Source organism: Heterodontus francisci, chromosome 27 (assembly GCF_036365525.1).
Source record: "Heterodontus francisci isolate sHetFra1 chromosome 27, sHetFra1.hap1, whole genome shotgun sequence".
Classification (NCBI taxonomy): domain Eukaryota; kingdom Metazoa; phylum Chordata; class Chondrichthyes; order Heterodontiformes; family Heterodontidae; genus Heterodontus; species Heterodontus francisci.
This window is the reverse complement of record NC_090397.1, coordinates 25,997,901-26,022,051: the sequence shown is the minus strand read 5'-3', so window position 1 is coordinate 26,022,051 and position 24,151 is coordinate 25,997,901. Positions and strand designations below refer to the sequence as shown.

At 39.0% G+C, this 24,151-nt stretch overlaps 1 protein-coding gene across 4 annotated transcripts in view; it reads left to right on the top strand.

Moving 5' to 3' along the window:
- The window catches only part of kif21a (kinesin family member 21A), a 157,184-nt gene that overhangs the window by 105,556 nt on the left and 27,477 nt on the right, over positions 1–24,151 (top strand). For 3 of the 4 annotated variants that reach the window (XM_068059017.1, XM_068059015.1, XM_068059018.1), the window contains exons 23-27: positions 2,525–2,545; positions 10,886–10,943; positions 13,142–13,196; positions 13,646–13,875; positions 19,935–20,051. In XM_068059017.1, coding sequence (XP_067915118.1) covers positions 2,525–2,545; positions 10,886–10,943; positions 13,142–13,196; positions 13,646–13,875; positions 19,935–20,051 — 481 coding nt within the window. The remainder of the gene's footprint in view (positions 1–2,524; positions 2,546–10,885; positions 10,944–13,141; positions 13,197–13,645; positions 13,876–19,934; positions 20,052–24,151) is intronic. The other variant, XM_068059016.1, reaches the window with a different exon arrangement.

Below are 24,151 nucleotides of genomic sequence, written 5' to 3'. Positions count from 1 at the left end.
TTCAGGGGGTTGTATGGCTGAAAAACGTTGCTGAGGTAAGCTGGGACAAGGCTATGGATGGATTTGAAAGAGAGAAAGAGGATCTTAAATTATGATGCAAGTCATGAGGTTGAGATTGAGTCCAAATGACCTGTGGTTTTTCGGTGGGAGCTGAAGAAAGCTTTTTGATTTTGTCGCCATTTTGTTGGAGGAAGTTATGACTTCTCCAGCTCGTTCAGCACCATTTGGCCGAATGCCTTTGGGCAATGTGGATTACCAATTAGATACCTCCTTTTCAATAACAAAAGTCCATCAACAAAAAAAATGTACTCGACTCTCAGTGGATTACTCGGGGACATTAAGAGAAACAGGTTAATTTCTGGTTTAAATTGCAACCCGTCACTAAAAAGAAGGTTCCTGTTTTTGTTATTTATTCCCCTCCCCTTTAAAAATACAAACTGCAGCAATAAAGCCCAGAGATTCATTTCTATCCATTTTTTTGTTGTTTGGTCAATTTTGGCTATTAGTGGACTGAATTGGCCTAGCCATTTTATGATGTGAGACATAGTTATTTAGCACTAATTTCTCTCTCTCCCTCTGTGGTAGCACTGCTGGAGCATCAGGTTTTACTTCTGACACCCCCTCCCTGCCCCAGTTTGCCACAGAGCAAGACCAGCGCCTGTTAGATTTGTTTCTAAACCTGTCCATATTCACATCCAGGATTGTAAAAAGATCACTGAGGAGAAAGGGCAGATAATGATTTAACGCATGTTGGCTGTCTTGCCCTTATTTATTAGAACTTGCATTCTCTGTGCTCACCGAATGTAACTTTGCCCCAAGCAATGGGAGTTATTCAGAAGCAAAATACTGTGGATGCTGGAAATCTGAAACAAAAACACAATGCTTGAAATACTCATCAGGTCAGGCAGCATCTGTGGAGAGAGAGTTTCAGGTCTGTGACCTTGCATCAGAAGAGTTATTCGTCCTGATTCAAATTGCATTTCTGGCAACGAATCTTGAATTGCCCACAATACTTATAGGATTATCATAATTATTGTGCATTATTTCATCCTGCAGAAAGGCTTCCACTAAACTGCTAATTATTAGCGAAGTAGAACCCAGTGCTTATGCTACCTACCATAATATCTTCAAGGTATTTGAATTCTAAAGTCCATTTCAGTTGTGGTTCATGTGTCAATTTTTGTTTTCTATGACAGAAGGAGCTCAGGATAAAGTTGCTCCAATAGTAGAATAAAGTTTTCTTTGAGCCATGTGGACTGGAAGGTATAAGGTTCAGTTCCTGGTCACCATGCTTTATTGATCTCAGCCAGGGCAACAGGGCAGAATTGTGGCAGTACCTTTTGGTTAGGTTTGGGACAAGTTCCTGTTCTTGATCACTGTATAGCCAAAGTGTCCCTAAAGGTGCAAGAATAGGCCTGGAACTTCAATGTAATTCTGCAGAAGCTGATTTAGCTGTCATTTAAACTGGTTTCACATGTTTTAACATTTCTTGAACCACTTTCTGGAGGTTGACTGGTAAATTATAAACTTTACTGACACACAATGCATCTATGCAAATCTTTACAGCTATATCACTTGGCACAGAACTAGGCTTCCAAGTAGCTACAAAATTCCTGTTAAATCTGACCATTCTGAGTTTGATTTCAGTCATTGGAATAGTCTGTAAATAAAAAAAAAGTTGCAATATGGATTTGCATAAAGCAACAGGTTTATCTCCAATATGTCATACCTATACCTTTTTTCCATTCCTATGATTAGACGAACAATTGAATACAGCATAGGTCACCAGCAACCTGGGTTTATTATTTATCAAGGGCCAACCAATGATATGTCATGTTTTTAATCCCTCAATGATGAACTATTCTATAGTTACTCAATTATCCTGATATTTTACAATTCTGATGAAAGATCACTGGCCTAAAATGTTAATTGTTTCTCTGGCTTCAGATGCTGCCTGGGCTGTTGGGTAGTTCCTGTATTTTCTGTTTATATTTCAGATTTTCAGCATCTACAGTATTTTGTATTTTGTTTATCTTAATGCGTGTTTCTTCATACATTACAGCTTTGACCTCGTGGATCAATCTGTTTTATATTATGTAGTATAAATTGTGGCTTTGCATTTGCAAAGTTTAAAAAAAAAAAAAAATTGGTATAAATGTACTTCAACATAGATTTATTCCGTGTTCTGAATTTCCTGAGATGCTACACGGGGCCAAGATATCCCAAAATGTTTGAACATGAAGACTTTCCTTTTAAAGAAGTAAAATTCTTAATCTACCTCTTGAGTTGTGCATCATATATGCATGTTTATCTTTTGAAATGGTTAATTTTGGACACTAATGTTATTTCCAACAATAGTATGTGTCTGTAATAATGAAGGTAGTTTTGGATATATTTGTTTTATTTCAACACTGGTTCATTCTTGCTGATGACACTATAGGACAGATTTTTGTTCAATATAGTGGATTCAATTTGATTGGTTTGTTGCTTTTCTTTTGTTTCCCCGTTGCTATTATTTACACAGAACTAGATAGCATACCTATGGGTAAGTTAATTGCGCCTACTGTTATGTGTAACTGCATGGTTTACTAAACAAGCTTGTATGCTAACCTTGCTGCATCTTTCAGTAACATCTGTAAATGTTTAAAGTCTGCATGCAGCATTTTATGGGATCTGAATGCAGATCATCATTTTTCCTGACTTTCCTCCACCTTTTACATCATGTGAACCATTGAAACATTGTATACATGTGCTCCAGAAGTTAACTACTGACCAATGTGGCAAAATGTTGGCTCCATTTGCATCTTAAGTGTTGAATATTTCTATATTAAAACACTATAGGCCTGATTCTTTGTCTGTTCGTTGCTACTTTAGCTCATTCCAATAATTGATCCAAATTATGGATATTGCGACTGTGCAGTTGATGAAAATAATGTTCGAGATACTCAATAGTCAAACAAAAATAACAAATGTGTGTTAAGCCAAGCTAAAATTTGTGCTCAACACCATTTATTAAAAAAAAGTCCGTAAAAATTTCTCCAATTATTTTTCTCAAGACTTCTGGAAATAAATAGCGCCTGTGGCTGTTGTGCATTGATAACAGCTTGGAAGACTGATAAGTTCGACACCATGTTACAGACATAATTTTGAGCACAGCAAGTGTTTGAATAAGTCTCTAAACTCAGATAATTATAATTAATTTTAATACCAGCACACTTGAGTAAATTGCAATCAGTGATCTGTAGTGTATATTGGTATAATCTGTCAGCATATTTAATGTTGGAGTTTAAGACTGTTGACTTTTGTAAATTGCCACATATGCATTGTGTTGCAGGCTTAAACCAACCAAATCCTTTTCATAAAAATAAACTATTTACAGTAATGTCTAACTAATGCACCGAGATGTCCACATCATCATGGTTTGTGGTTCACTAAGGAAACCATATTAAAATGTATTTTTTCTGATCACATGCTTTGTGTGAATATAATAAGGATATGTAGGAAATGACCTGTTCACGCTTCACAATAATATAAATTATCTTGCGTCCTAAGGACAATATGGCTTTGCAATTTGAGATGATCCACTGATCTTCAAGCTTGGAGAAATGTCTACTGTTTGCAGCATTTTTGAGGTCAGATAAAAGTTGCAAAGAATGAAGTCTAAAATCAAAGTAAAACAATCCTTATCTCGTCAGTGGGATATTTATGAACTGTAAATTTGGCAGTTCTTCATTTTATTGTTCAATCTCCACATACATTGAGGTTTCCACAAACTTGGAATTAAAAAAATCATTTGGAATGTTATCACTTCAAAAAAATTATGCAATGGAAATCACCTGATTATTTAATGCCCATCAGATCTGTGCACCACAGATGTGCCTTGAAGTAGGTCACCAAATTATTTTCATTCAGCATCTGCAACAGGCATGTCTTGTTCCTAAATGTGCTAGCCAGAATCTAATTTTCCCAAAAGTTACCTGAATAAAAAGGATTGATTTTGCACAGATGGTTTTTATCTTGAGCAGTCTTGACTGCACTATTTTTGCTGTACCAAGGGCTGCCAACCACATCAGTATCTGGTTTTAAGATTTATGGCAAGTGCCGCAAGTTCTTCCTGTTGACAGACTCCGATGATCCCTGCTTTCAGTGCCTTCCGTATCCTATAAGCCTCCCTGATCTATCAAGACATGCACATCCTGGGTTTATGCTAGTTTTCTCCCATTATCGGGAGAAGTTCCTTTGTTCTGTAGCAGAAAAAAAATCATCCCGCTCTTTCTTGGTCGCTTAATTATCTTCTGTGAGTTTTTCTAAGTTCTGTTTTTGGTGTTCTTCAGTATTCCTGCATTATCTTTTTAGTGATGCTTTATTGGAGTTTGTTTCCTGCATAATTTTCTTGGTTGAGCTGAACATTGATTTTAAATGATGTAAATGGTGTGGCTCCATGTCTGAATGTAAATGTTGCACATCCTTCCATTGTTCCACAAACACATGGACCTGTCACTGGTGCTTACATTGTCCTTTCATACTGCATCACCTCTTGCAATGCTTAGCCCATTCAAGAGGTCAAGAGGCTTTGCAGTACTAGCAGGAGATTCTTAAATAAAAGTTGTATTGCTGAACCATCCAAATAGTACAGATGAGACCTTGAGAATGCGAAACTTGAAGAAAGCAGCTGCAGATGGCATTCATACTTTTATATTCAGGGTACGTTAACCTTTAGAACTTCACTGTCCTCCCAAGATCTTTGAGTTTAATAGTTGACCGAGAACTTGAGGAAGCTTGGAACTTTCACAACCATACCCAACTATTGCTAAATATCTTCATATGTAGCCTCCATGTCATCGAACATTGGAACTTGACACTCTTGAGCAGAGTGAAGTTGTTTTGCTTTTCTCCTCTCCTACGAGCATGTACTTTCTAGTGGAAGTAGTATTCAATTGTTGGGCAGGCTTGGACTTGAGTTGGGAGTTACTGATAGGAAATTAAATGTTCATAACAAAAGAAATAGATTCTTGGCATCTTTAACCATGGAGGCGATCTTGGACTTAATCGCAAAGTTTTTTTACTTTGGTGCACTGTATTGCCATCTGGAACATGCTAGTTCTTGATTGAATTTAATCACTTAGTATGTGCTATTTCAACTGATCATATTTTTTGCAGTCCTTTGCTCTTTTATGATGTATCACCTAGTTCATAAATGGTTCATGTAGCAACAACTACAGCTTGCTTCCTTCCTTGGTATATGCAACATGCATCCCAGGACTACGAGATGCCCAAAAGCTGATGCCTTTTTCATCCAATATTGCCTTTGTGATGTTATGAAAGTACTTCCATTTTTAAAATATTTTTGTGAGTACTCTTGTTTTAAAATTGTGGAAATGGATTTCTTTGGTGGACTGAAGAGATTACATAGACGCTGGACTTTTTTTTTTTAAAAGGGCACTGGAAGGCCTTGAGCTTTCTGTTTCAAAACAACCCTTACTGTCGCATGCCATAAATAAACCGCAAGAGTCTTGATGACTAGGGGGAGTTGTTTACAGAAAAGTGACGTGTCAAGATTTATGGTGGTCAAGAGTTGGTTTTGTTTTGGATATTGTTTTGAATCAGTTGAGGGTAAGCCTGCTAAGTGAGAAGACACCAGTTCATCCTTTCTCCAACACTGAGAAACCCTGAGAATCGAGTGTGTGATAGCGGAAACCTCTGATGTCGCATTTCCCCTGGAAAGCCTGCAAGACTAATCCTCGAAGTCGCCTGAAGAGAACTATTCCAAAAAGATCCAATGGGACGCCAGAATAATATCTTCTTAATTCTTGAAGGGAAAGATAATAAGTATTTGGCCAAAGTATATTTTTATCTTTTTTGTAAAGAGATCTCTGCAGAGAAGACGTCTTTATTTATTTCTTTAACCTGTGTGCGTGTGCATTTTGGGCTAATTTAAATGGGAACTTTCATATTTCAAACTGTGTGTTAATGCATTGGATATTCACTGAATAAGTCTTGTTTTATAATTTAATAATTTTGTTGTTAAAGAAACCTGGTTGGTGGAATTTATTCTGAAATAAAAATGGAGTATATAACTGGCCGTATCGGTAATTGGGTAACCAAATGGAACGAGAGGAAGACAGTGCACTCCCACCTCAGTCGTAACAGTGGGACATGAAATAACTTGCTTGTGGGACATGAAATAACTTCCTTATGGGCCATACATGAGCTTGCAAGGTCACATCTCGAGCACCTCACTTGAATTTTTTTTTCACTTTTGGCTTGGAGCTCTCCTTGCAGGGTAATTGAAGTTCAGGTTTTTTTAAATTCATTCATGGGATATGGGCGTCGCTGGCCAGTCCAGCATTTATTGCCCATCCCTAATTGCCCTTGAGAAGGAGGTGGTGAGCTGCCTGCTTGAACCGCTGCAGTCCATGTGGGGTAGGTACACCCACAGTGCTGTTAGGAAGGGAGTTCCAGGATTTTGACCCAGCGACAATGAAGGAACGGCGATATAGTTCCAAGTCAGGATGGTGTGTGACTTGGAGGGGAACTTACAGGTGGTGGTGTTTCCATGCATTTGCTGCCCTTGTCCTTCTAGTTGGTAGAGGTCGCGGGTTTGGAAGGTGTTGTCTAAGGAATCTTGGTGCTTTGCTGCAGTGCATCTTGTAGATGGTAAACACTGCTGCCACTGTGCGTCGATCATGGAGGGAGTGAATGTTTGTGGACGGGGTGCCAATCAAGCGTGCCGCTTTGTCCTGGATGGTGTCGAGCTACTTGAGTGTTGCTGGAGCTGCACCCATCCAGGCAAGTGGAGAGTATTCCATCATACTCCTGCCTTGTGCCTTGTAGTTGGTGGACAGGCTTTGGGGAGTCAGGAGGTGAGTTACCCGCCGCAGGATTCCTAACCTCCGACCTGCTCTTGTAGCCACGGTATGTATATGGCTACTCTAGTTCAGTTTCTGGTCAATGGTAGTCCCTAGGATGTTGATAGTGGGGGATTCAGCGATAGTAATGCCGTTGAATGCCATGGGGAGATGGTTAGATTCTTGTTGGAGATGGTCATTGCCTGGCACTTGTGTGGCGCGAATGTTACTTGCCACTTATCGCCCAAGCCTGGATATTGTCCAGGTCTTGCTGCATTTGTACATGAACTGCTTCAGTATCTGAGGAGTCACGAATGGTGCTGAACATTGTGCAATCATCAGCGAACATCCCCACTTCTGATCTTATGATTGAAGGAAGGTGGATAAAGCAGCTGAAGGTGGTTGGGCTTCGGACACTACCCTGAGGAACTCCTGCAGTGTTGTCCTGGAGCTGAGATGATTGACCTCCTGCAACCACAACCATCTTCCTTTGCGTTGGGTATGACTCCAGCCGGCAGAGGGTTTTCCCCCTGAATCCCATTGACCTTAGTTTTACTAGGGCTCCTTGATGCCATACTCGGTCAAATGCTGCCTTGATGTCAAGAGCAGTCACTCTCCCCTCCCCACTTGAGTTCAGCTCTTTTGTCCATGTTTGAACCAAGGCTGTAATGTCAGGAGCTGAGTGACCCATGTAGTTTAGCATACAGATGAGTGTATTTTTGTTTGTAGCGTTTCGGTTAATTTTTGCATAACTGCTGCTTTTCCACTGTTTGTTTTGTTTAGAAACAAAATTTTAAGAGAATCCATCACAACAACGTGGAGACAAAAAGCGGGAAACTTTCGACCAGTCAGCCTAACATTGGTCGTTGGGAAAATGCTAGAATCCATTATTAAGGAAGAAATAACAGTACATTTAGAAAAGCTTAATGCAATCAAACAGAGTCAACATGGTTTTGTGAAAGGGAAATCGTGTTTGACAAATTTGCTAGAATTCTTTGAGGATATAACGAGCCGAGTGGATAACGGGGAACCGGTAGATTTAGTGTATTTAGATTTCCAGAAGGCATTCGATAAGCTGTCATATAAAAGATTATTGCCCAAGGTAGAAGCTCATGGTATTGGGGGTAATGTATTAACATGGATTGAGGATTGGTTAACACTTAGAAGACTGAGAGTTGGGATTAATTGGTCTTTTTCAGGTTGGAAAGATGTAACTAGTGGAGTGCCACAAGGATCAGTCCTAGGGCCTCAATTCGTTATCTATATTAATGACTTGGAGGAGGGGGCATAGTGTAATATATCCAAATTTGCTGACGATGCAAAAATAGGTGGGAGGACATGTGATGAGGACATAAGGGATCTGCGAGGGGATATAGATAGGTTGAGTGAGTGGGCAAAAACTGGGCAGATGGAGTTTAATGTAGGAAAGTGTGAGGTCATGCACTTTGGTAGGAAGAATCAAAAGGCGGACTATTTAAATGGAGAGAGACTTCAAAAAAAGTGCAGCACAGAGGGATCTGGGTGTTCCTGTGCATGAAACACAAAAGGTTAGCATGCAGGTGCAGCAAGTAATTAAGAAGGCAAATGGAATTTTAGCCTTTATTGCTAGGGGGTAGGAGTTTAAAAATAGAGAAGTCTTGTTACAACTGTACAGGGTGTTGGTGAGGCTGCACTTGGAGTACTGTGTACAGTTTTGGTCCCCGTATCTAAGAAAGAATGTACTGGCATTGGAGGCAGTTCAAAAGAGGCAATTACTGGGGCGACGGGGTTGATTTATCAAGAACGGCTAAACAGGTTAGGCCTTTATTCTTGGAGTTTAGAAGAATGAGGGGTGATCTTATTGAAATGCACAAGATTCTGAGGGGGCTTGACAGGGTAGATGTTCAGAAGATGTTTCCACTAGTGGGGGAATCTCCAACTAGGGGACATAGGTACAGAATAAGGGGACACTCATTTAAAATTGAGATGCGAAGGAATTTCTTCTGAGGGTGGTGAATGTCTGGAATTCTCTACCCCAGAGAGTTGTGGAGGCTTATCATTGAAAGTATTTAAAGAGGAGGTGGATAGATTTTTGAAATCTCGGGGAGTTGACAGCTATGAGGAGCTGGCATGAAAGAGGAGTTGAAGCCGATCAGCCATGATCTTATTGAATGGCGGGCCAGGCTTGAGGGGCCAAATGGCCTACTCCTGCTCCTATTTCTTGTGTTCTTTTGTTCTTAAATGGAAGCTTGTATTTTTGTTTGCACTTTAGCTATTGTGTTTGTGATGTAACTACTGTGGGCAGTTTGAGCATTTCTTCTGCACCTTAGCTGCTTTGTACCCAGATGAGTGGTTTGCACAAGTTAGTGCAGGGAATATTTGAAAATCAGTTAATATTTTTGCTCTGCTGTAAACTGACTTTAATGTCGTCATTCAGTTATCATTCTTTGGCTCTTGAACAGATCTGATGCCATTCATTTGTATATGGAGAATGAACAAAAACACTAAATCACTTGCCTTCAGCATGGTCTTCATCGGTGTTTATTTTTCATACACAAAGCATGCTAGAATTTGGAAGAATGAGGAGCTTTCTCATATTTGCCTCAAAATATCAGAAGAGACTGAGGTATGCATCAAGAACAAGGCCTTAAATGCACTATAGGCTCTGAGACATAACATTCTCCCATGCCTGTCCCTTTAAGAATTAAACTTCCTAGTTACATATGAGTCATCTGTTTGAATGACTACTCTTGACTTGTAAATGGAGGATGGCCAGTAATTAAAGATTGACCATAAGCAAAGTTTAAATTGTGGTGCTTGCCAGCATCAAATGATCCCTTAAGTTTTCTATACCAAAGCCGATATGCATTCTAAGTTAATTCATTTTTAAAATTGAGTTCAATTTTAGTTGAAACATCTGGTCATTACGTACTCTTCTAACCAAATGTAACTATTTGAAATCAGATCAAATTATAATTCAGCAGTCAGCCTTTCCTAGTGTAGATAACTTTTAAAAACTGTAAAATCAAAAATCATGACAACCTTGCTTGTATCCAGTCTCCGTTTGAATGCAGGGTGAAAGCTTGAAGCCTATAAACCAGTTTGAAGCAAAAACAAACAAATTCTAGAATCACTCAGCAGGTCAGTCAGCATATGTGGAGGGCACAGACAACAGTATTTCAGGTGTAACACTTAATCAAAACTGAGCTATGAACTCTTTTACCTGAGAGTCTGTTGCTGTCACTTGTTCACTTTTGGTTTCCATTTTACTTGGCTAATGGAATATTTGTGATTTAAGGATACATCACCCGAATTATGTAGAAATATATAATTGGTTCTGTAGGATGTTAGGATCAAATTAGAGTATTCCTTTTTAAATATAACTAGCAACTATATCGACCAACCCTTTAAAGACTACCTTCATGCCAGCTAAATCTCAAATTTTCAAATGAAACCTAAATTTGCATTGTCTGGACAGAATGAATTGTGACGAAGGGATATGTAAATTTTCACGGCCACCATCCCAGGAGAGAAACTGTTTTCTTTGTAGGTGATCAAGTGATTTGTGATATTAATCAATGTTGTTTTGTTGTCAGGTTGTGATATTTAATTCAAGAATACTCAAATGTTTGCTGTGCAATTCACATAGGATGAGTAGGCCATGACCGCAAATCAAAATTGTGTCGTGAACTGTGCCACATATGATGGCATATGCGCATTACAAGTTGTTGCTAAAATACCCATGTAACTTAAACCATAAATAAGGAAGTAATTACAGTGCAGTAATCTCATCTTTGTTCTTGAAGTTCGGATGGTTATTGTGAGGTGGTTACATGTTGCTCATGGCTTGATGTTCCCTGAGCCGTTGGATTACTGCTCTGTAATCTCTTCGAGGTATTTCTAATCTTCTGCACAAATGTAAGGTGATGATAACTAGCACAATTACATAAATATAACCTTAGTCTTTTAAGATTGTAAGTATGATATCCCTCGGAATCTTTAATGCAATTTTAATGCAGATTAGAAGGATAACAATTATGTTTTGTCGTAACTTGTAGAAAATGGAGATGAAAGCAGTGAAGAAGAAAATGTAACTAGTCCTGGAACGGAAGGCAGGTATGTTGATGTACTAAGTAATGCCAAAGTTCATTACAGTTGTATTTGTACATATCTTTTATAAGCTTTTCCTCTTTTAAAAAAAAAAATGCACAAATTATTTCTGTGTGCTGTATTGAGCACAACAAAGAAATCACTCGTGAATAAGTTCGAGAATCTCCCACAATTTTTAACCTATAGTTCAACTTTTAACGTTTTGATGAACAATTCACTTGTATGTGGAAACTGAGGTACATTCAAAGAATGTGTATTTGTAGCAACACGTTATTACTTGAAAATGCTGTGCTACTGTGTACTATTAGGACCACATTTTTGGAACAGCTGTGCTAAAATATAGATTGCCTTCCTTATATAGCCAAGTCTGCCACTAGTATAGTGTATCGCTCAAGATGTTTTCTGAGTTATTGAATGTTGCATTTGACATTTTACTGCAGACAAGATATTGTTTTCGAGCGTGTTCTTAAATTCATGATCAGTGATAGTGAAATCATAGAATGGTGACAGCACAGAAGGAGGCCATGAGGCCCTTTGTGTCTGTGCCAGTTCGCTGCGAGAGCAACTCAGCTCATCCCATTCCCCCATTTGTTCCCCGTATCCCTGCAAATTGTTTTTCTTTTCAGATAATTATCCAATTCCCGTTTGAAAGCCATGAATTGAATCTGCCTACACCACAGTTGCAGGCGGTGCATTCCAGATCCTAACCACTCACTGCATTAAAAAAAAAGCTTTTCTTCATGTCACTTTTGCTTCTTTTGCCAATCATCTTTAATCTGTCCTCTGCTTCTCAATCCTTCCACCAATGGAGCAGTTTTTCCTATCTACTTTGCCCAGACCCCTCATCATTTTGAACACCTCTATCAAATCTCCTCTCAACCTTCTCTTCACGAAGAACAGCCCCAGCTTCCCCAACCAATCCACGTAACTGAATTTTCCCATCTCTGGAGCCAGTCCCATGAGTCTTTTCTGCACCCTCTCTAATGCCTTCACACCCTTCCTGAAGTGAGATGCCAAGAACTGGGCAACAACTTCCTTGTTCTTATACTCTATGGCCCTATTTAAAAAACCGAGGATCCTGTATTCTTTCATAACCGCTTTCTCAACCTGCCTGGCAACCTTCATTGATTTGTGCATATCCTACACCCAGGTCCCTCTGCTCCTGCAACCCCTTTAGAATTCTACCCTTTAATTTATATTGCCTGTCTTTGTTCTTCCTACCAAAATTAATTGCTTCACGCTTTTCTGCATTCAATTTCATCAGCTACTTGTTCGCCCATTCCACCAGCCTGTCTGTCCTCTTGAAGTTTATCCCTATCCTCCTCACAGTTCACAGTACTTCCAAGTTTTGTTTTATCCATAGATTTTGAAATTGTGCCTTATAAACCCAAGTCTAGATCATGAATATCTATCAAGAAAAGTAGGGGTCCTAACACTGACCCTGGAGAACCCCACTATGTTTTTCAGACCGGAAGAAGATATAATCAGTTTCCTGTCACTGAGCCAATTTTGTGTGCATGCTGCTACTGTCTCTTTTATTTCGTGGACTCTGACTTTGCTGACAAGCCTGTTATGTGGCAATTTATCAGAAGCCTTTTGGAAGTCCCTGTACACCACATGAAATGCATTACCTTCATCAACCCTCTCCGTTATCTCATCAAAATAATCAAGTTGGTTAAACACAGTTTGCCCTGAACAAATCTGTGCTGGTTTTCCTTAATTAATTCACGTGATCAAATGACTATTAATTTTGTCTTGATCTATCATTTCTAAAAGCTTTCCCACCACCAAGATTTGCATTCAGTATTTCATCGAAGTGTTTGGTAGAGGCTGGTAAATATTTGTTTTTATATGATTTTTAAGTGGTGGCAAGAATTTTCAAAATTAATTGTGTCTTTGTCCTTTAATTAGAAGAAACAGACTAAAATAGGGATTTAGTTGGTACTTTCTGCTGGTTATTTCATTGGGTGTTAAATCCTATTAAATATCTGCAGAAATGTTGAAGTACTTTGTCTGGTTTTACATAAAAATGTGTGGTGATGGGTAAGAGGAGGAAGTGGAGTAGTTAGATAACATAACTATATATAGTTATAAATAAGGTATTGTATCAGAATAAATCAATTGAAGATCAGCTTGATGAAATCTTACCTCTGCTGACAGGAAGTTTATTTAGTTTCTTAGTGTTTTTACCTTTATTTCTACAGTTCACTGACATCAGACCTTATGAGATTAACAGGTGACTCCAAACCAAAAGATAAGGTATTTGAATTCCTTATTTTCTTACGTTGGTACCTAATATGAAACATTAGAAAGAGGTCATTGGGCAGGGGGAGGTCCTGAATATTTGTTATAAATTAATTTAATTTGTCCAATTAATATCTGCAGTGTTGTCTAGCGTCCTGTTCATGTACAGTTGTAAAATGGTTAGTTAATAATTGTTTTCAAGTCAATAGTTGCTTCATAAATTGCTCCTTGAACTATTCAAGCAGGAATGTAATTATGTCTGACCAGAGAAATATAGTGGATGGCCGAAATAAATCCATGTTGCCAAGTTGATTGAAAACTACCACGTGCTTAAAGTCGTCGTAATAGTTGTTTACCGTAGCTATTTAAAATATCAGTTTCAATAATCAACTTTAAATGTATTCTGCTGAAAATTAACCATGAATAATGTATTATATTCTATGTTTCTGCACATTATTGTACAGGCACGAAGGAGGACAGCTACACAAATGGAATTGCTTTATGCAGACAGTAGTGATTCTGCCTCAGACATTGTTGCAGGAGATCTTGCTATGCCTGTGCCATTAATGCCTGTTGCAGAGGTGCAAGAAATTGAAAAGGACACTGGGACTTTGCAGGCTGATGCTGCTTCAGCTAAAGAAAAAGAGATAATACCATCATCATCTGGCTTGCCTCTTCGGCTTGGCAGTAGCATGTAAGTTCTGCCTGCCATGCACTAATTACCTCAGCTTGTTGCAAGATGCTGCATTGGTTTTTGTTGACATTTTTCTGTCTTTAATCCTTAATTCTGGTATACATACAGTGTGCTGAGCATAAAATAAGTTTAGCATGCATCCCAGACTTTTTTTTTAAAAAAGTATCTATTTGCAAAAAAACTCAACAGACTAAAAATGCTCAGAAATTGCTATTTTAAAATTTCTTTATTCAAAAAAAAACCCTTGAGCGTAAAAGGCATTGTACTTTTTTAATTTAGTAGTTGAGCATTAAACACAGGACATTGTAGATATGCAAATCCATTACATAATTAAAAGATATAATTTTTATGCTAGGAGTTGTGTGGTAAGTGGAGGGGACAGAAAGATGAATAATGGAGATACTGTCTTTTATATTATGACTATTCCTTTCATGTAAAGGTGATCAAGATGAGGAATGTTGGTGCTAGGAACTGGAATATATGCCATTTGAGTACCTGTCCTTAGCACTGTCGGTAAATGCCATCAAGTTTTTTTTCCCTACTTAAAGTTCACTAAATTATTTAGGACAATATTTGCTTATCTATAGTTATCTAACTACTCCACTTCCTCCTCTTACCTTTTCTTGTCCTTCACACATTTCTATGAAAAGCCAGATAAAATCCTTGAAAATTTGTGCAATCCCTTCATCCTGCATAAGTTTTTTTTTGATATATCCTTTACTATTTACTTGTCAGTCTTCTTGCACATCTTAGCTTCCCTCTACATTTTCTATACTCTGCTTAATCATTTATATTAGCTGTCACATGCCACTGTTAGTCTCATTTTGATTTTAATTCCTCTACTCATGCAAGGAGCTCCAGTTTTTCCTGTGCCACCTTTAACAGTAGTAGGTCCATGTTGAATGTGTTTCCTTATTTCCTCCTGTCTGAACAGTTCCTATTGGTCTAGTCTTGCCTGTCAGTTTTTCCTTTCAGTTTATTTGTCAAGATTCTTTTTGTTTAATCTTGAAGTTTTTTCTTTCTAGTTGTGTATTTTTAATCTGTTCTCTGTCCTTTTCTACTATATTGAGCCCAGTTATGCTGTGATTACTGTTTCCTGGATATTCCCCATAATTTTACATAACCTACTTGCCCCACTTCATTTTCTAAAGTTAGATTCAACAGTGCCTCACTCCTTAGCCCTGGGCACGTTCTGCAAGCCTTTCCCCTTCTTTGTCACGTACTTTAATTTTACTCCAGTCTGTCTATTGTTATGGCCAGGGTGGGGGTGGGGGGGGGGGGGGGGGCGCGGTCACAGTTACCTCTCTTGCCCTTCCTCTTAGTTGACTGCCGCAGGGTTTGTTTCTTTTGAAACAGTGGTTGTGCTTACCACCTCAGTGAGTGTTTTACCTTTTAATGTGATCGTGAAAGAACCAATTGGACAGGTTTTCTTGAGTTTAAACTAGAAAGAAGTGAATTTATTATACTTAACAATCTAAACCCGATTTAAAAATAATTTTAAAAATACGCTGCACATTTACGCACGCATTCACACCAGAATTCCCACACACAAATAGATTACGGAGTGGAAAGTAGGTTTTGTGGTTGGATTAAAGTCCAGAATAAATTAAAATTAAATACACAGTCTGTGAGCTTGGTTGATTTGGTGGTCTTCAGGCTGGAGTTGTATTCTTGAAGTCTTTGGCTGGTCAAAGTGCAATTTGTGGCTGGCCTGCTTGGCTCAGGGTTTTCTTGGAGGCAGACTTGTAGGTGCCTCTCTCCCACTGGTCTCTGGCTGTAGCAGTTTATGCATGGAGAGTCCACCGTCGCAGGTGGTTTTCAAACTTGATGCTTTCTCTTTTTCCCCAGAAACTAAGGCACACTGCATTTTCTGCTGCACAGTCAGTTACTGCTTGTCTTGCGTGTGTAACAAAACTCCCAGCTTTTCACAGCCTGGGGATGCGATCACATAGCTCTCTCTATCCCCTTTGTTTTTAGTGAGGTCCAAAGTCTAAAACCCAAAACCTCTCTCAGGTGGTATTGTCACTGTTCATCCCCTGGAGGGACATTTCCACTCATGAATGCCTCAAGATGGCTTTGCATGTCCCGCGAACGAGGGTAATCTGGATAAGCTACTCAGTTACCTAAAGATTTGTCCTGGCTGGACGACTTGTTAGACTTTTGTCTCCAGTTCCATCTCCTGGTATTTCAGATGCAAATTGCAGTGGCCATCTCAGTTGTCAGTTTTTAAAAAAAAAAGTTAATTCTAGGATTTTTTTCCCTTTAAAAGTTTAAGTTTCCAAACGATGAATTAATATTTCTCATTTGGCATATTGTGTTTTCTTGACACTATCTTTGGATAAGCGAAATCACCAGTTACTGTGCCCCTGTTACTGCATTTTTCTCTGCATTTCTCCTCTTCAATTTCCTTCCTGCTGTTCAGTGGACGATTTAAAAAAAAAAAAAAATTCTCCATGTGAGTAATATTGCAGTGGTGAAGGATTGGATATTAGTTTAGTTTAGTTTAGTGATACAGCACTGAAACAGGCCCTTCGGCCCACCGAGTCTGTGCCGACCATCAACCACCCATTTATACTAATCCTACACTAATCCCAGATTCCTACTACATCCCCACCTGTCCCTCTATTTCCCTACCACCTACCTATACTAGGGGCAATTTTATAATGGCCAATTAACCTATCAACCTGCAAGTCTTTGGCATGTGGGAGGAAACCGGAGCACCCGGAGGAAACCCACGCAGACACAGGGAGAACTTGCAAACTCCACACAGGCAGTACCCAGAATCGAACCCGGGTCCCTGGAGCTGTGAGGCTGCAGTGCTAACCACTGCGCCACTTATATTGAGTCCAGTGGCATCTTGTGGTGCAACTGCATCCATCCTGGGCAGTGCTGATTATTCCATCACACTTTGACTTCAGCCTTACAGATGGTGGATGGGAATCGAGTTAGTAGGTCAGCACTTGTCAGAGTACCCAGTCTGTACTCTGTGCTTATAGTCATGGTGTTATTACAGCTGCCCCATTTAAGCTTCCAGTCAGTGGTGACTGCTGATATAACATACCACCATATGTAATATAATATACTACCAATACTGTAATAGTTCCCTTCCTTAATTCTAACAAATAGGTTTAGCTTTTGCACCATTTCCTGTATCCTCCCCTTCTAATGCCGTAATGGATTCTTTTTGACTCTTTCCTGTGTTTATTGTCCCTTTTGTTTTGTCTTCCTTTGTTTCCTCATCTTGTTTTTTCCCTCCATCCTATTATTTTAGTTTAAATCCTCCCCCATGGCATGAGTTACTTGCCCATGAGGACATCGATCTCTGCCTGTGTAAGTGAAGCCTTTCCATCTTGTACAGGCCCCTCCTGTCCCAGTGTCATTGGAAACTTGACTCCTATGTCATCTTTGCAGTTTCATTACCCTGCTCTTCCTATACTGACTAGCACATAACACTGGGAGCAATCATGAGATTACTGTTATCAAAGTCCTGTTCTTTAATCTATCTTTTATAATTGGAGCAACTTCCTTTGCAGAACTTCAGTTCTTTTTCTTCCTGTGTCATTGTTTCTAACTATGATTGCGACTTTTGTACATATGCATTTTAGCAGTAACAGTAGAGCAATTTCTGTCTCACTGATTGTGTTGAAGATTGATTTGTTGGGCCACCAATGACGGGAGCTTAGAGGTGGGGTGGTTGGAGGTAGGTAGATTGTGTGATGAAACCTCACAGAATATGTTCAATCCAGAGTTGGCAAACCTAGTTCTAACGTGAACCACAACTTCTGCCCTCCTTGCTTTTGCACCTGCGTTGTTATTTTGTTTCTCCAAGCATCTGCGAGGGAACAAACCATTTGAGACTCGTAGCTGTGCCTACAAAAGTATTAGTGCCTGTCTTCTCCTTTGAATATAGATCCACTATTGCTATTGAATGTCTTTACAACTTTTATTTCAACATTTTATGCAGTTATTCTCAGTGTACAGTCAGTCTGGGCAGGGAAGTGCACAAAGACTAGCAGTTTGGTATTATGGTTTCTGTGGCTAATTCTGCTAATTGTAACATACGTTTAATACTTTTTGAGATGCACACTTTATGTAAGCAACTCTTACTTTTTCGCTTAAGCAGCATCATAACAAAATGCTGGAATTGAATGCACCTTTGCAGCTGACATCTCCAAAGAACTATAACTAGTTATAATTCAAGTCCCTTGGTTCTGCAGGGCCAGGCCCCTCACACTGCCATTTCACATGAAATCTCTTCAACTTTAACATGGTTAGTCCATAGAATCATACAGCACCAAAGGAAACAATTCAGTTATTTTAGTTTGTTTGCTTAAAATCTCAGTTTTTTGATGTGGAGCTGCCGTGGGTGTTTTAAATTAGTTGTGGAATATGATTCTTTGCTCTCATCAATCTCTGCTTACTGTGGCTCATATATCTGGCAACTACGAACCCATTAGAAAAGCAATGGTGTCTGTCTTGAATATTTTAGTTAAGTTTCTCATTAAAAATGGTTTGTTCTTATCCTGAGATGAAGGCATCTTGTTGGTGTTGAGATTAAGAAACTTCAACATTTATCCATGATATACCTAACCTCGAAGTGTTGAAGATTGGTTGAAAATTGTTCCATTCTCCAACATTGACATCCATCCTGATTAGGACAAAATTGCCATAAAGTTTGTTAAAGAGTAAATGGAAACAGAGGAGCATAAACAATACTTAATAGATTTTAACCTTTATAAATACATTAAAATTACCTGGTGTTTGCATTTTAGTGTATTTTATAACTTTCCAAAACAGAAAATGAAATTCTACAAATGCATTAGTTTTCTTGTGAATACTCTTCCATTGAAAGTTGTTAATTTTTATTACCATTGAAGTGTTTCAAAGAAAAATGGTTGTGTGAATAATTGAATCTCGAATCTAGCAGAACTAAAATGTATTTAAATTAAAAACTTAAAAGTAGAGTATTACTATATGCTTCAAAATTGGTCACATTTTGATGGTGTTAATCTGTTATAGTTAAGCATTTTTTTATTTGGCCAGCTAACTTAATTTATTTTCTTTCCCTGCTACAGCATCATAGATAATTCAAAGTTATTCTCTATAGCATCAGGCATTTCTTCATTAATTATACTTGCATCATTTTAGAGAAGGGTTCAAATAGTGCATCCTTTGTGTTGAAGTACAAATCTTAAATCCTGAAAGAATTTGACATATTTTAGTCAGTTCAATCTTGCCCACTTCCAGAAAGCTATGTTACGCATTTTACAAGAGTAAAACTTCTCCAATGTAATAGTATGAGTCAAAGAAAAATAACTAAAATTAAAATTAATTATAAAATTGTAAAAAAAAGTAAAATAGTTCAGTTTAGAAAATAAACTTTGTACTAACATGCTGTATTGTATTCCAAGCAATATATCCAGTGTGTAATAATGCAATTCTTCAGCTGTTGCTGTATATGAAGTCTGAGATTCAATTGCATTTAGCTTAGATTATGTAGCACTAAGCGCATGTGTTATTTGCAAAAAATAATAAATGCAAGCGAGGGATGCTTTTATTACTTGCTTTATAGTAGGAAGTGCAGTACTACTTGGCTATGGATAGTCTGCTTGTAGTTATCATCTCAAGATGCTGTTTTAAGAGGCAGAGGATGGTGGTGAAGGGCATAGAGCAGCTGTGCAATATTTTACTATCTCTAAGAAACTGGTCTGTAGAATAAATGTACAGAAATTGTCACTAATCCTGGAAGATCGAGTGCAGTTTTTGACTTGGAACAAAGCTACAGGTAAAGAAAAATTGATACCAATATTTTTATTCTTGCAACATAAAGTACTGTAAAGTGCACTGATAGCCTGTTGAAGACATGAAGATGAGTGACAGCAGAGGATATTAAATTTTTGTGTGCAATTAATTTGACAATCAGATTTTCTTGAAGCAGCAAAACATACTTTTGAGCATTAATACAGCATCTGAATTAACTTTTTTCCTGTAATTTACATATTAAATTTTTTCTGTTTGTGTTCTGTAATCACTAGTCAAAAAAATTTCTCTTATTTTAGATCTAGACCATCAGCAGCAGAAAGGAAAATACCTGAACCTTCACCATTATCCAGAAGAAAGTTATATGACAGAGGCAACTTGGCAGGAGAGAAAATTAAGATCAAAGAACAAAAACAGTAAGAAATTTTTCATAGAAATTTTTCCTTGGAGCAGAGAAGGCTGAGGGGGGACCTGATTGAGGTGTACAAAATTATGAGGGGGCATGGATAGGATAGATAGGAAGAAACCTGTTCCCTTAGTGGAGGTATCGATAACCAGGGGGTGTAGATTGAAGGTAAGGAGCAGGAGGTTTAGAGGGGATTTGAGAAAAAATGTTTTCAACCAGAGGGTGGTTGGAATCGGGAACACACTGCCTGAAGGAACGGTAGAGGCAGGAACCCTCAGAACATTTAACAAGTATTTAGATGAGCACTTGAAACGCCACAGTATACAAGGCTACAGGCCAAGTGCTGGAAAATGGAATTAGAATAGATAGATACTTGATGGCCGGCACAAACACAAAGGGTCTGTTTCTGTGCTGTATAACTCTATGACTATATGTGACCTATCAGTTCTCTTATTCAGTATGTCCATTCTTTGGTCTTTTCTTTTCTTGCATTTTATTATTTTTTATTTTATGACCACAAAAATATGTTAATTGTTTTTCCACTGTGTTGATTCAGGCAAATGTGCAAAATGCAATTAAGAGAAAAGTCAGGTTTACTGCAGGCATTATATCTTTCATCTGCCTTAGTTGGATTTGGTTCCATTAGTCTTATCTCCAGCAACCATCAAAACATTACTGTGAATGTTAGCTGGTGTTAATGTCAACTGAGGGGTGGGGGTTTAAAAGCATGTTACAAAATTCTTGTGATAGTGTCAATTCCACAAAAATATATTAATCAAAATCTGTAGACACATAATGAGTGGTCATTCTGCTAACGATGTAGATTAGATATCTATATATGCATTGGGTCACCATTTTGGCCAGGTATTTGCAAAATGTTAACCTGATGTGCAATATCAGTTTTTTTACAAACTAAATGCCAGCTGACCGGGAAAGCGAGTCTAAGCAGCTCACCAGAGTAGAATTGTGTGCTGAGACACAAATATATGGTCCTTCATATTTAAATGTCAAGTCTTCATAATATATAGTATTTCACAATTAATTCTTGATATTACATAGAATGTCATGAACCTCTCATTCATCATCCAAAATAATCTGGTATCCTGCAAGGTTCTCATAATCTAGTGTTTCTATTCAGATGAGAGTGTAAGGCTCTGTTTTCCTCATTAATGACGGCCACAGCCCAAACTCCGTGTTAAAATTCATATTTCTCCGCATACCGTTTTGTCCTATCCAACACAAAAGCCAGCTCCTACAGACAAGACAGTGCTTCCTATTATTGAAGCATGCCGTTGTGAAAAAAATATTCTGGCAGCATACCTTGGGCAATCTGTTGACATTCATGGTCTCTGAATTAAAATTACTGGGCTGAATTTACTTTTTCTGCCATTGGGAGCATCAACGGGCAAAAAAAATGGCAGACGGCACGCACGGGCCGTGTGCCGCCATGCCACCGCGATCTTGAGCCCAGTAGCGCATTAAAATATGCAGGGTGGCCACGCCCCACCCCAATCATGTGACTGGGGCAGCCTCGACAATGACGTGAACAGTGTCAATTGTCTCTGCGCAGATGCTGGTGCCAGTTCTAAAGGGCTGCCAGCCATGCTCAGAGATTGCAGAGTTACCCCCCCACCCCCCAACAATGACTGAAAATAAGTGTTTGGCCCATTCTCCCTCCTCAACCCCCACCCACTACACTGAAATTGCAGAGTTAGCCCCTTCTCCCTCCAACTGCACAATGTGGAGAGTTCACCCCTCCTCTTCTCTCCTCCCCACGTCCCCCCACCAACACTAAAAATGCAGAATTGATCCCCCCCCACCATAACTACACTAAAAATGCTCTGAACCCCCCACCCCGTCCTCACCTCGGTGGCGCCATCTTTCCTTGGACAGGAAAGTGAAGTTGCATGAGTACCATCCATTGCGCTGAAGAACCGGCGGAGGGGCCGCCACGGAGCCTTGCTGCCGCTGGGAAGATCGGGCCCGGCAATCCTGGCATCGGGCTCTGTGGCAGGCCGCTGTTGTTCCGATCTTCCAGTCCCCTCCGCCATGGAGCTCGATGTCAGGGGCTGAACAAAATTCAGCCCTCTATGTCTGCTACATATCCACATCACCTCAGGTTATCAGTCTAACCAGACTCTCGTAACATACTAAGCTATCTAATACATTTAAATATAGAAGGAAATAACCAGTTGTTTAAAGTTTGTTCAAATCAGCTAGCATCTTTTGAAGCTATTCATAAATGGGTTACAAAATAAACCAGCATTTGAGGTCTCGTGGTGTTTTTGTGGATTCTCTTTAGAACAGAGATGTGCAAAGGAAATTAGCAGCCCTCTTACTTGGAATTACATAGGTATTCCCATCTTGCCTTCATCTCTGTTGCAGTTAGGTGTAAGCCATAACTGGTACATCAAAATTCTGATTCTTTTACCCAGAAAACCATTTGAAATACACTCACTTCTCAAAAGTATTTTACCTGAATGGTGGGCAGTAAGCTCCATAATACTGTTACAGCCAGGTGAGGAGGGGTCACAGTTGCCCCTCCTGCCCTTCCTCTTATTTGACCGCAACCGGGTTTATTTTTGAAACAGTGGTTGTACTTACCACCTCAGTGAGTGTTTTACCTTTTACCATTAATGTGATCGTAGAAGAACCAATCAGGCAGGTTTTCTTGAGTTTAAACAAGGAAGAGGTAAGTTTATTATACTGAACAAGCTAACCTCAATCTAAAAAGAGTTTTAAAAAATACGCTACACATTCACGTGCGCAGTCACACAAGGTTCACTTGCAAATAGATTACAGAGCAGAAAGTCATTTTTTTGGTTGGATTAAAGTCCAGAATAAATAAAAATTAAATATACAGTCTAAGGTTGGATGATTCGGTGGTCTTCCAGCTGGAGTTGTATTCTTGAAGTCTTTGGCTGGTCAAAGTGCACTTTGTGGCTGGCCCACTTTGCTCAGTGTTTTCTTGGATGCAGGCTTGTAGCTGGCTCTCTTCCCCTGGTCTTTGGCTGTGGCAGTCTGTAGCCGTGGAGAGTCGCAGGCAGATTTCAATCTTGATGTTTTCTGGAGAGAGAGAGAAAGCGAGGCACACTGCGTTCTCTGCAGCTACACGCTTGGTTACTGTTTGTCTCGTGTGTAACAAAACTCTCAGTTTTTCACAGCCTGGGGAGTCAATCACATGATTCTCTCAATCCCCTTTGTTTTTGATGAGGTCCAAAGTCTAAGACTCAAAACCCCTCAGGTGGTATTGTCAGAGTTCATCTCCTGGAGGGACATCTCCACTCTGAATGCCTCAAGATGGCTTTGAATGTCCCAGATCACCCTCGTTAGCGGAAAATCTACTCAGTTAGCCAAAGCATTGTCCTGGCTGGGCCTCTTGTTAGACTTGTGTCTCCAATTTGATGTCCTGCTAATGTCCTGTCCAGATGCAAATTGTGGTGGCCATCTTGGTTGCCAGTTGTTTTAAAAGTTAACTGTAGGATTTTCTTTTTCATTAGAAGTTTAATATAAGTTTCCAACCGATAAATTAATATGAGGAGTGCACTGTCTTTTCTAGTTCCACTACTACAGAGGTCGCAACATCTATTTAAATGTTTACCCAGTTACTGATCCAACCAATCATATACCCTACTCTTTATCCCAGAATAAAATACAGCAACCAGGTTTCTTTAATAAACAACAAAATGATCAGTTTATTATAAAACAAGACTTAACCAAGCAAAGCATTAACATTGATTAAAATATAAAAGTTCCCTTTTTAAAATTTCGTAAAGTACACACACACACTGAAAAAAATACAGAAATTCACTGTGCAGAGATCTGTTACAAAAAAGGACAAAAATAAAACTGCTTTGGCCAAATACTTGGTAATTCTTGACGCAAAAAGAAAGAAGATATGGAAGGAAGTCAGTTGTCCCTTTTTTGGTCTGGTGTACAGAGACAGGTCACTGAGATAGTTTCAGAAGCAGTCTGTTCTGGAGATGTCAAGAATTATTCTAGTAAGCTTTCTAGGAGAAATGTGGCATCAAGGTTTTTCTGCCAGCACACGCTTGAATCGCAAGATTTTTTTCCAGCTTCTTGGGATCTATCTAGCACCAGGAATTTTTT